General features: G+C 38.4%; 2 protein-coding genes across 9 annotated transcripts; one reads left to right on the top strand and one right to left on the bottom strand.

Annotated features, from left to right (window-relative positions):
• Nucleotides 1-431: 431 nt before the first annotated feature.
• LOC104881090 (pentatricopeptide repeat-containing protein At2g13600) lies at nt 432-5,312 on the bottom strand. Of its 8 annotated transcripts, none has more exons than XM_010659950.3 (3): nt 2,708-5,312; nt 1,865-1,983; nt 432-1,358 (listed from the first exon to the last, which is right to left on the bottom strand). In XM_010659950.3, the coding sequence occupies exon 1, from the start codon at nt 5,229-5,231 to the stop codon at nt 2,787-2,789; it is 2,445 nt and encodes an 814-aa protein (XP_010658252.1). In that variant the 5' UTR covers nt 5,232-5,312; the 3' UTR covers nt 432-1,358; nt 1,865-1,983; nt 2,708-2,786. The 8 variants fall into 8 exon arrangements, with proteins under 8 accessions (XP_010658252.1, XP_010658255.1, XP_010658270.1 ...); XM_010659953.3 differs by having other exon boundaries at nt 432-1,343; XM_010659968.3 differs by having other exon boundaries at nt 432-1,343; nt 1,957-1,983.
• A 3,205-nt stretch (nt 5,313-8,517) lies between these two features.
• Nucleotides 8,518-11,665, top strand: LOC100267372 (uncharacterized). Its single transcript, XM_002279151.4, has 3 exons — nt 8,518-9,711; nt 10,616-11,158; nt 11,325-11,665. The coding sequence occupies exons 1-3, from the start codon at nt 8,779-8,781 to the stop codon at nt 11,430-11,432; spliced, it is 1,584 nt and encodes a 527-aa protein (XP_002279187.1). The 5' UTR covers nt 8,518-8,778; the 3' UTR covers nt 11,433-11,665.
• Nucleotides 11,666-12,995: the final 1,330 nt, after the last annotated feature.

The following is a 12,995-nucleotide window of genomic DNA, read 5'->3' as shown; positions in this document are numbered from 1 at the left end:
GGACAGAAGTACAAGGATTGAAATACCCATTGTCATCAGCCAAGACTAAAGTAACAATTTTTTTTTCTTTCCAATAACATTATATAACACAAACGTGAAGAGTGATTGAATATACAATCCACATTTTTATTGGCACCCTGCCCTTGAGCCTGTCTGACCATGAACAAGTTGTTTATTATTCGCTATGTGCAAGTGTGTGGGCATGGGGGACTGATCGAGCAAGCCAACCACTACACAGTCTTATCAAAATAGAGAGAAGGAAGGCACCTCTGCTCCAATCTTTTGTGATCAAGCTTGCTGGACCAGTGTACCAAACCTTGGCATCAATCAGAATCACTGCATTGGAGGGGCTTCCTTCACTGTTATGAAACCAGGCCTGTCTTCAGTAAGAAAATTTCACAATATACTCATCCCATAGAATGAGGGTTAAATTTAAAAGGAATATACTAAATAAATCATTTTCGTCATCATCAATGTCGTTATACATATATGATTCTCTGCCTGGGAAACAAGCTCTTGACCATGTGCAGTGGCATCGAACATACATCATATTATAGAGCAAGGTGCCATCCTGAAGGCAGTCAGATAGACATTTGGCAGTACTGAGGAAGTCTCCATGGAAACATGGATGAGAGTATAAACAAATATTAATATCAACCCTGCTCCCTGGTGTCCAACCCAGTTGCATTTAACTAATGAATCTATCTGTCAAGTTGTACAAAAACAAATCAATAGATCTTGCCATTTCAAAGAGTAGCCCTTTTTCTAGTCATCCATGGAGGAGCCCATGGCATACAAGAGAACAAAATGCTGCTAAAACCCACACGTGTTTATGGTAAGACAGGCTCAAAAAATCACCATATATGTAGATTAAGTTTGGATCTTCTACTTGGTCAATCAGCCGCCAAATCATCCCATGGAGTCAATGTCTCAAGTTGAGCTGAAAGGAATCTTGTACAGCCAGACAATTCGCTGGCATGCCCTCCCAACCCCTCCCAACCTAAAAAGTCTGTTTCTAGCTTGCTTGACACAGCCAGATGAGCCCCTCCTCAGGCCTTGTTATTACAATGAACTGTTCCTGTGCTATATAAATACCCAACCAAGGCGACCAGTCAGATATCCACCATTTATCAAACTATCCAACTCTTAACAGAAGTTCACTTCGCATACTTTTCCATCATGAATAACAAGGTCAGTAACATTCCTCAAGTGACTACTAGCAGCAATTTCAGGGGCAGAAGGCCTCTTCCAAAGAGGGGGCAGATAAAGTTGAGGATAGCAGAAAAGGCTTTCAAATCTTTTGTCTCTGTGCTTTCCATGGCATCTTCACCTCGCCATCGTTCCTGCCAGATATCATACTTGAGGGAGACAAAAAACATAAGCAACTACTGATCGTATCAAACACTGTATCATAAGTATTTTCTCGATGTCTATAGTTCTTTTTCTTCTTCCTCCTTTTTCTTTCAGGAGGAAAAAAAGGGGGCCGTTCAGTTGCATGGATTGTTTTTGGTTCGAAAGATTTTAGTTGAGCATAATTTAGAATTTTACAAAATCCATGATGAGACATGACCAAAAATCCTGTGTGGCTCTGATGGTGCGATGGTAATCAACTCAAAACCGATTTGGTGTTTTCCATGATTCATATATTAATCATGATCTTTTATCAGTTAGGGAGGCACAGAAGAGGAAGCCAGCAACATTATTTGCACAAACCAAACACCAAATCCAAAATTGAAGAACCCGTAATAATATTAGATGATTAAAAAGAAAAAGAAAATCTAGCATATGTGAAAGCCAAAGACTAAAACCTAACAACATGGATATTCAAATTGCTAATCAGGAGAAATGAGCAGGATGAAGATACCTGTCTACATTAGAATAGTTTGGAAGTGGAAGAAACAAAAATGAGATCAAGTGGAATAAGCCAGGACTGATTCATGGTTGAAGCCACAATACCTGTTGAGAAATGACAGGTAAAAAGCCCTGCAAAGGAAAAGGATGACTAAGCAAAAGCTTTGACATTTCCTCACTGTTCTCATAAACCGCATACTAGTACACAAAGTTCTTATTTCCAATGGGCCAGTCCTAGAAAGATATGTGCCAAATCTACAAGAAAATCCAGGAAATTTAGGTTTGCTTTTTTTTATTTTTTTATTTTTTTTCCTTTAGTTTGCTTAGATTAGATGGGGTTTGCACTCTCTTGTCAGCATAATTCTAAGAACCAAAGGAGCCATATCAGAATTTGACAGGTTGACAGGCTCAACAACAGACTAAAAATTTGTAAAACATGCTAGTTTGATTCTGCTTGAATGTTAGGCATCTAGATATTCTGTCAATTGCATTAATTGGGAGGTACTGAAAGTAATATAAAGGAATGAGAAAGGAAATGTTAAAAAATTAACACTTCTATCAAACTGTGACATATAGGCAAATGTCACCACTATTCTACTAGAAAAAATCTATTAATAACTATGTGTAAACACAAACTTAGAAGACTGGAACAGTGACAAACTGATTTAAGAATATTTGAGTTCCTCTTACTGTGGTTGCTGTTAGTGGCTAAGAGCAAGGTCATTATACATGCACTCCTTGGAACGCAGAGATTAAATGAGAAGATAATATTTTTGCCTTCCTCTTCACTATTTAAAGAATTGTTCTAATGCCAAATGCAGTAAGTTAAATAATTTAAAGGATCCCAGAAACGTACCTGATTGCTTGAGTACCAGCCTTTGATGGTATCCCAGAAACATGCAAAGGACAGCCCCCATTCACAGTTGCCTCATAAATCAAAATTGAATTGGATCATAGTTTACAGGTCTATCTTGTTCCAAATATGGTGAAGCAAACATTTCCTCATACAACCTCTGGAGCTTCATATAAATTTCTTTACTCTCAGGATGTGATGTATCGCTAGCAAAAAAGTAATGCACAGATCCTCTCACCTGAATCCAACTAGAACCAGGTTCCTTGCAGATTATTTTTTTTTTCATTACCCTTCTCAATTTTCCAACAGCATTCCACCTACCAGCTGAAGCATAGAGATTTGAGAGAAGAACATAAGCGGAATCATTTTCAGGTTGCAGCTCGATAAGCTTCTTTGCTGCAACTTCCCCCAAATCAACATTTCCATGGATGTTGCAGCCTGAGAGAAGAATCTGCCATATTTGAGCATCAGGCATAATAGGCATTTGATCAATGGTCCTCTTTGCATCTTCTAGGAGTCCTACTCGTCCAAATAAGTCTATCATGCAGGCATAGTGTTCTAAACATGGGACCACTCCATGAAGTTCTAACATCGAGCTTAGGTAAGTATGCGCTTCATTCACTAGCCCTGCATGACAACATGAGTTAAGCACTCCAAGATAAGTTATCTCATCAGGTTGTATCCCCAATTCAAGCATCTTATTAAATAGCTCGAAAACTTCATGATAACAACCATGCTGAGCATATCCCATCACCATGGCATTCCAAGCAACTAAATTGTTTTTAGATACATTCATAAAAGTTTTTGCAGCTTCATCCACAGTTCCACACTTACAGTACACATCGATAACAGCACTTTCAACAAAGTTATCCTGACTCATTCCAGATTTAAGGGCCATAGAATGTATATTTCTACCATATTCCAAATCTGTCAAAGCACCACATGCTTTAAGTACTATACTTAATGTTATGCAGTCCACTTCCTGATGCAAGCGCCATCCTGTTTGGAACAATTTGAGGGCATCAGCATGGCAACCAGCATGGACAAGTGTGGCTGCCATTGCATTAAGATGCAACACATTTATTTGACTAATATCACTGTATACCCTCTTTGATTCACAAATCATATTGCATTTACCATATGCTGTTATTAGACAAGACAACATTGAATCATCTACTATGAATCCCAGTTTGACTATATATGAATGAATTTGCATTGCCTGCTCTGGAAAATTTGAGTTTGCTGCTACTTCTAGAATGCTAGCCAAAGTATATTTATTGGGTTGTAGCAAATAATCACGCATTTGAGAGAACACCTTAAGAGCCTGTTTCATGAGTCCATTCTCAGCATACCCTGCAATCAGAGAATTCCATGAAACGGAATCTCCACAAAGCATTTCATCAAAAATGTGCCTAGCAGCGACCATCTCTCCACACTTCCCATACATAAAAATCAATGCATTATTAACAGAAGCCACTAGCAAATACCCAGCCTTTTGACAAAGCCCTTGGATTTGCCTCCCAGATTTCAACAACTTTGGCTCCCTCATGGCAGACAAAACATTAATCAACATATACTCATTCACTTCCATGTTTCCTGAAAGCACAAGTCTAAACAATTCAAAAGCTTCTATAGCGTCATAAGCAGCACCAATCCGCTCAGTCCATGAAACAACATCCGGCTCAGTCATTTCATCAAACATTTTAATAGCATCGGATTTACTCCCACACCTAGAATACATATTCATCAATGCATTGTTCAGATGAATTGAGCATCCGCATAACAGACCCATCTTAACACTTAAACCAAAAACCTGTTCACCCTCTCTAACATCAGACAGTGCCCCAAGAACACTAGTCAGGCTAAACTCGTTCAACTCCAAACCCAAACCCAAACCCCTCATCTCTACAAAAACCTCACGCCCCTTCTCGAATTCTCCGTTCCAAACAAATCCACAAACCATAGCCGTCCAAACCACAGAATCCGCAATATAAAACTCTTTGAAACACTTCTCAGCTGAATCAACATCACCCAATTTCGCATAGCCATCCAGCAGTCCACTCACCACAAAACCGTTCAATAACCCCATCTTCAAACAAACCCCATGTGCAACCTCATTTTGCTCAAGAACACCACACCCCTTGACCAAAGAACTCAAACTGAACTCATCAGGACTCAGACCGGATCGCCTCAACCCATTGAACAAGTCGAACACGGGCCCGGGTTGCCGAAACCGAGCATACCCAGAGATGAGAGAATTCCAGGAGACTGTGTCGGGGTATGGGGTGTCGAGTAGGAACCTGCGGGCGCGAGCGAAGTCGCCTGAGATGGCAAAGCGGTTGACAATGAAGCTGGAGAGGAAGGCATCGAGTGCGAAGCCTGATTTAAGGAAGAGGGCATAGGATTGATCAGTGAGAGGAGGATGGAGGAGCGATGCTGAGGCTCTAAGGGCTTGCGGATATAGGCGTTTCAGCACAAGGGTTTTGATGGATTGGAGAGCGTCGCTGTGGGTGGCGAGCCCCTTCATGCATGAGAATGATCAGCTGAGATTGAACACCTTCTTGTTAGATGGTGTCTTTTTTTTTTTTCTTCGATATTTTTTGAGTCGTGAATGATTGAGAAATGAGGTTATCTAACTTATCTCTGATTGGATAAAAAAATTTCGAAGTGCTTTGGTTTTTTTTTCGCTATTAACTCCTATTACTTTTTTTTTTTTTTTTAGTAAAAATGTCAAAGATAATTAATCATGTTATTACGTATTTTACCATATAATTAGCTATGTTACTCTAGGTGTTGCATTTTAAGTGTTATAATAGTTAAAAACACTTTCAAAAATTAAAATCATATAAATTCTAAAACCATAGATATCACAAATGATTCAATTTTAACAAATTAGATTTTATTTTGAATTTTTTTATATTTTTAACTTCACATTTTTACTTGTTTTTTTAAAATTTTAAAATTTTGTATTATTTACTCATAAAATTATTAATTTATTGATCAATAAAGTATTAATTCATTATTATTATTAAAATAAGTAGGTACATATAACATCATTAAAATTTAAAATTATACATATTATATATTAAAATTATTATTTATTAATTAATAGGTAAATTTAATAATAAAAAATTTATATATTTAAACTTGAAGGTGTAGTTCTACTTTTATAATAATAAATTATTATTTTATTTATTAATAAGTTAGGAATCTTTAAAAAAATAAAACGTATATGAATAAATAGAATAAAATCATAAAATGAAGTTTCATATAGAAAAAGGAAACAATAGTTGATAAATATGGTTTTGGTTGAAAAATGAAACTTCATCCCGAAAAATACGGTTTCAATATGAATTTAAAAAAGAAAAAATAAGATGTCTCTTTCACGACAAATAAAGACTATTTTAAAAGTTAGTTGAGAAAAATGATTATAATGATTTTTCCATAAAAGGGGTATTTTGGTCCAAAAGCTCCTATATTTCTGAAGTTGAGGCAAGTCGGGGCTTAGGGCAAACTCATGGGTATCTTGATGTAACGCCTCAAATTCCATAAATGTATACTTGCACGCAAGAACATCAGCTGAATGCATGAATGAAGCGATGATATCTTTTAAGACTTAAGAGTAGACAATTTTTTGTTTTTGCTCATTTTGATGCAATCAAATCAAACCCACAAACTGACCTAATTGTTGTGATATTCATTTTATAAGATGATTGATTCGGTAAATTTGAGATTTGAACCCAATACCAAATTGAAATTGCCATTTCTTTCATGGAAGAAGTCAGCAACCATTTGAAATTGGTTCTCCTTCTATCCATTCCAACTTGGTTGGTTAATTTACTCCACAAAATCATCATCTCTACTCCTTTACTTCAATGAATTAGAATTTTCAAATTCACACTGAAAACTCTAAATTATTTATCTTGAAAACATTACTTAAAATAAAAGCCTTATTTTTGGGCTTAAAATAAGCAGAGGTTGAGCTTATTATTAGAGCAAGTTGTAAATTGCAATACCAATGAAAACATCCTTTAATATAATATAAAATTGATAGGTACTTTATTTAGATTCAAAGTAAATTCAATTCGGCTGATTCTGCATTAGAAACGATATAAAAGACAAACAAATCCAACCTTATGTGGTTGGTACTTGGTATACGCAAAAAGTTAAGTTTAACTAAAACAATTTTGATGTTTAAGATAAATTTAATTCAGTAATTTCAATTTATATCATTACATTTTTAAATTTTATTTATTTGTAAAAACATGATTTTTTAAGTCTTCAGTCTTCACTCTTCACTCTTCACTCATGGATGTAAAACAGAATTTCATAAATATGAAACAACTTTTACGATAAGCTAAAACTAAAAGTCGATTTACATAGGGTATGGTATCTCCACCTCTCCAATCATTTACCAACTGCGGGACCACCCAGGTTCACCTGCTTTCTGCAGCAGACAACGGTGATAGGCACGAGAGAGCCACCGTCTCAAGCGTGGGGCCCAATCCCTGAACCATTCTCAGCCGTTCACGTGTATTGCCCTCTCAAAAATACGATGTGGGCCACACATCCTCTGTAATTAATTACACCGAATGCCGGGAAAAGTTGCTTCTTCCAAGGCTGTTTGATTAGGACAAGCTTATCTTTTTCTGTTTTTTTTGTACAAACCAATTGCAATCCTTATACATGAGAGAGCACAGGATTCTGGCTCTGGCCCCAGTTATGCGGCCCACTTCTAACAACTTGGGCCCATGTATCAGCTTTCTTGAAAAACAACTCTGGCCTGGAAAAGGTATTGGGCCGTGCGTGGGCCCAGGGGGGGGGGGGACTTTTAAACCTTGTTAAAATGACTAAATAAATTCCAACTAAAGTGGGACATGATTTACATCCTCCAAAAGAACAGGTCTTATCTTTTCTCTCGAGTTTTTTCTTCTTTTTTTCTTTTAATTATTTATTGAAGGTGATTTTAGATTTATATGGTCTTAAAAGCCTATAAAATCCAAGCTGAGTACGTTGATTACTTGGTGGGTCTGGGTCACAGTCTCACAGGTGACCACCAACCAAGCCCAATTTCATAATTGAAGTAGGGCTACGAGGTTGAGGTGAACGGGGTCTATATTTTTTTAATAGTTGTAGATTAATAAAACTACCTTTTTGTTTATAGTAAAATATGATTTGATTTTTCATAAAAAAATAAAATAAAAATATATAAAAACGATTCTTTAAAATTCTGGGAACTACAATGACACATGTAACTATCAGGTTTCACTTGTCTTTGTTTTTATTTTCACAAACCTGGAAGCTGGTAGCCTGGTAGTGATATTTTCCTTTTAAAAAAAAAGCAAGAATTTGATTACTTGGGCTAACAAACTTGCCCAACTCAGGTAGTTGATCATCTATGGAATTTTTTTTAACAATAATATTTTCCTTCATGAATGTAACCAGTAAATTAATTGCACTATTTTCCTTCATCACATTAAATTACCATTTATTGATTCAATACTAAGCTTATGATTTTTTGAAACATCTTAGTAATACCAAATCATAAAAGTCTTATCCTAAGTTTCTAAACCCCTACAAAAATGAAAAAATAATTTAAAAGAAATGTCAAAACACTCAAAACTGCAGCGTCGGTCAACTTATTGAGGTTTGAAGGGACATGACCGGATTTGGACAACGGACAAGGCCGGTGTGGGTGTGAGGAAATTACACCATATATAATCAGAATGAATACAAATAAGAATGGAATTTTAAAAATAAAAAAAAAATAAAAAATAAAAAGAAAGAAAAAGAAAAAGAAAAATATAAAATGAAAATTTTGCAGTGTAGCCTTATTCGGGAGAGTGTGCAACCTGGCAGCCATTGCATGCTCTCTCTCACACCTTTACCCCCTCTGAAACTCATTTCTCAAACCCTTAAGTTGGTTTTTTGGGTCTTGGAATCCACATTTGATTTCAGTTTTTTTTTTTTTTTTTTGAGGTTTTTAGAGGAATTTGGAGGATCTGGGCGTCTGAAATTTGTCAAGATTGGGCAAGTAACAGCTGATTGTGTGCATTTGGGAGAGATTTGTAGAGATGAAAGTGAACCAGAAGGATTCGGAAAAGGTGGGTTGGGATCAGATGAGGGGTTCATCGGGAAATCCCATTGCCGTGCCTGTGGCTCAGGCTCGGACCTTGCCGAAGTTGATGGTGTGGCTCATCCTCTTTGTTTCGGTGACATACGTCGTCTATACGTTGAAGCTTGTATCCACCTCTCGCGCCTGCGACGATGACCTCCTGATTACGCCACCGCTGATGACCGTTTTGTCGTCCGAAGCCAACGTCACGATGGGCGCTGCTACGGCGGAGGGGATCCGGAACCAGACGTCGACAACGGTGGCGCTACGGCGGGAAATCCCGGAGGCCCACAAGAGGACGGAGCTGCGGCACATCGTGTTCGGCATTGCGGCGTCGGCGAAGCTGTGGGACCAGAGAAAGAACTACATCAAGCTATGGTGGAAGCCGAAGGAAATGAGGGGGATAGTTTGGTTGGACAATCAGGTGAAGACCCGGAGCGACGAGGGGCTCCCGCCGGTGAGGATCTCCGGCGACACGTCGCGGTTCTCCTACACGAACAAGCAGGGGCACCCTTCCGCGATTAGGATCTCGCGGATCGTGTCCGAAACGTTCCGGCTGAGAATGAAGGACGTGAGATGGTTCGTCATGGGCGACGACGACACCGTTTTCATCACCGAGAATCTGGTTCGACTCTTAGCCAAATACGACCACAACCAGTACTACTACATCGGCAGCTTATCGGAGAGCCATTTGCAGAACATATACTTCTCCTACAGTATGGCCTACGGCGGTGGCGGGTTCGCAATTAGCTACCCATTAGCCAGAGCTCTTGAGAGAATGCAAGACAGGTGCATACAGAGATACCCAGGATTGTACGGCTCAGATGACCGAATGCAGGCTTGCATGGCTGAGCTCGGCGTTCCTCTCACAAAAGAACTCGGTTTCCACCAGGTGCGGTGACCTCTTCCCTTTCTCTCCCTGGTGTTTGTGTGCTTTTGTTTTGAGCCCCTTTCGCAGTTTGTTTTCTTATTTTGGGTGTTTATGCCTTTTTTTTCTTTTTTTCTGATTTGGGTACTTTTAATCTGGATTGATCCCATGTCGGTGATCTGTGTTCCCATTCCTTCCCTGCAATTGGAGGTTGCAATAGTTTCCATTTGGGATTTTCGTTTCCTGGTCATCCGATATTTCGGCCGGTATGATTCGTGACAAGAACTTTGATTCCCCTGTAAATTTTTTTCCGAAATTGGGAAATTACAAGGAGGAACAGTAGTTGCTTGTGTTTGTTAGTATGTGTAGACGATAAGAGTTGATGGTCCAACACAGGTGCGTCGTCAGCTTAAGGCTGTCCTTATCTAGCCTCTTAGGTATCGGTTTGGGACCCACGTAGGTGCTCTTATGCTGGGGGGTTTTTGACCGGCCTTTGCATAAAACTTTCTACCATGTAAAAGAGATTAGCCTCGCTTTTTCAATGTGACGAAGCCAATTTGTTGTCCTCCAACCCCACAATTTTTATCATAAATGCATTGACATTAGGTCAGCTGGCCAGCTCAAACTTCACCTACAAGGGGGCTGGGTGTGACCGACTGGGGACAAATCTGGCCACCTCCATTAGTTCACACTTAAAAATTCACACGCATTAAGATGGGTTTTTCTGAATTTGATGATTTTGTAATTTTGATTGTAGAATTCATGTGTGGTTGCTTTTGTGTTGAACATCATAATGGAGATCCTTGTATAGGTGAATAATGGTGTTTCTCGTTTTAATGGATTTTTGGAGTGGGTTAGTACTGATTTAGTCATGAAAGATGGTTACTGATTTCTAACAGTGAATCTCTTCTTCATGGATGGGGATCAGTATGATGTGTATGGGAACCTTTTTGGGCTTCTTGCTGCGCATCCAGTGACACCCTTGGTGTCGCTACATCACCTTGATGTGGTGGAGCCCATCTTTCCCAATGTGACCCGGGTTGAGGCCCTCAAGCAGCTCATGGTGCCAATGAAGCTTGACTCTGCAGGTCTGATGCAACAGTCTATTTGCTATGACAAAGCAAAGGGCTGGACCATTTCTGTTTCTTGGGGCTTTGCAGTTCAAATTTTCCGGGGAATTTTCTCACCTCGTGAGATAGAAATGCCTTCAAGAACATTCTTGAATTGGTATAGAAAAGCTGATTACACGGCTTATGCCTTCAATACGCGTCCAGTTAGCAGGAACCCATGCCAGAAGCCCTTTGTGTTCTACTTGTCAAGGGCAAGATTTGATTCTTCAATGAATCAAACAGTCAGTGAGTATGCTCGGCATCGTGTCCCTCACCCATTGTGCAGGTGGAAAATGGCTGATCCTGCTGATATTGACAGAGTGGAGGTTTACAAGAAACCCGACCCACATCTATGGCAAAGGGTAAGCAGTGTTCTATGATCTCTTATTGTCTCTTTTGTAACTATCCTAGAGAGTTTCCAGGTTTTAATTTCAATAATATAAGAAATGATGATCCTGGACCCACATATTATTTGTTTAGTATGTAGCGATTAATTAAGGTTTTTTCTTCGTTGCGTTTGTTGGGCAGTCACCGAGGAGAAACTGTTGCAGGATCCTGGACTCAAAGAAGAGATCAGCAAAAAACATGGCAATAGATGTGGGTGTATGTAGGGAGGGTGAGATCAGCGAAATATAGCCAACCCTGACCAAGGCAGGCAAGGGTGCTTTTTGTGTTTAAATTTAACTTCTCTTTATTCTTAACTTATTTCTTCATTTAATTATTCCACTTCTTAAAATTTTCTTGCTAAGCGTCTTCCTCAGTCTAACTGACAAACAATCATTAGAAAACATATGTTTATGTAAAAAAAAATGTTGTTAATTTATACCATTTATATATATGATCGAGTGCAGCGCGCACGGTTTTGTTTATTATAATCTATAGTTCTCTGATGAGGATACTCTGTTGTTTGGTGTGAGGGCGAGGATCTTTGGCCCGCACGATGGGGCATAGGGCCCAACTCATACCTGCATTAAGTCTTTATATTAGGGGCACTGGATATGGGATGCCTATCATCGTCTGTTTACTGAAACAGAATATCCTAACGGTCAGGACTAGCTATCATTTTGAATTTGAAATCACAACAAAAAAGCCATACTTTTGCAAGAGGGCATCTCATGTGGTTCCCATCACCTTCCTTTTTTATTATATCCATCCACATTCCTCATCAACATACTTGAGATGTCTTCATCTTCAGTATGCCTGTCATTGCTACTTACTGATGGAACTTCAGCCTTGTTATTTGGAACATTGTTCTTGAGGAAAATTTTACACCACTGAAGAGTTTTCTAAGTCTTTTTATCACTTGGTTTTTTCTGGATCTTTGATCAATATGTCTTAAACCCATCCTCATGATGGTGAACTCTGTGTGGAAGTTGCGAGCAGAATGAGCTGGCAAGCATAGGATTATTGTTGATTGATTGTAACATGGCGTGGGCAGGGGGAAATGTGTTGGGTGACAATGTGTGCTTATCAGTGGGTCAATGAAACTGGGGCATGGGGTTTAGAGAAGACTGGAAGTTGAAACTTGAAACTACATGGGTGACCGACCCACGGAGCCATTAAACTTATAATTGATGGTTTCTCTCATTATAATACATGATGTAGGTTGGTGGGTGTTTGAGAGCACGCCTCTCAGAGTCTAGATTTGTTTTATGTTAATAAATTAACCTTTTTTCTAATTCTGGGTATGCTGGTAAAGACCGTTGGGTGATATGTTTTTAGTGGGTAAATTTTTGTCCTGTCGGGACTTGAACCCTCCCCAACTTTCACCTTCAACCTTCACCATATGAGCCAAGCCTCAAGGGCAAGGGGTGATAATTGTATCTTAAAATGACAAACTCCTAAGGGTTTGTTTATGATATTTTTGGAGAGATAAAAACTTCTACTTTACGTTTGGGGGAAAGACAAAGCTTTTTATTTTTTTCTACATTTGGGTTTTGTATTCTCATCAAATGTTTTTAAAACTTATATTTCACGTTCAAAAGATAAGAGAGCTGGGTGATTTAAAAATAATTTTTTGCTTTTAAAAATAGAAAACTATTTTTAAAAGTTTTTAACACTAGTTATCTATTATTCTTTAAAAACAGTTTATATAGAATAAGTTAAATATGATTTTTTTTATAAAAAAAACCATAGAAAAATAAATAAGATTAGATATGATACATTCCCTTATGATGAAATCCTACATACTTGAATTAA

The sequence above is a fragment of the Vitis vinifera genome, chromosome 2 (genome assembly GCF_030704535.1).
Source record: "Vitis vinifera cultivar Pinot Noir 40024 chromosome 2, ASM3070453v1".
NCBI lineage: Eukaryota > Viridiplantae > Streptophyta > Magnoliopsida > Vitales > Vitaceae > Vitis > Vitis vinifera.
This window is presented reverse-complemented; position numbering and strand designations above follow the sequence as displayed.

What these genes read in the sequence shown, in the direction of transcription:
- LOC104881090 (XM_010659946.3), bottom strand. Translation starts at nt 5,231, where the DNA reads ATGAAGGGGCTCGCCACCCACAGCGACGCTCTCCAATCCATCAAAACC.
- LOC100267372 (XM_002279151.4), top strand. Translation starts at nt 8,779, where the DNA reads ATGAAAGTGAACCAGAAGGATTCGGAAAAGGTGGGTTGGGATCAGATG. An exon ending in AAGAACTCGGTTTCCACCAG is followed by an intron (nt 9,712 to 10,615) that starts GTGCGGTGACCT and finishes GATGGGGATCAG; the next exon opens with TATGATGTGTATGGGAACCT. An exon ending in ACCCACATCTATGGCAAAGG is followed by an intron (nt 11,159 to 11,324) that starts GTAAGCAGTGTT and finishes TTTGTTGGGCAG; the next exon opens with TCACCGAGGAGAAACTGTTG.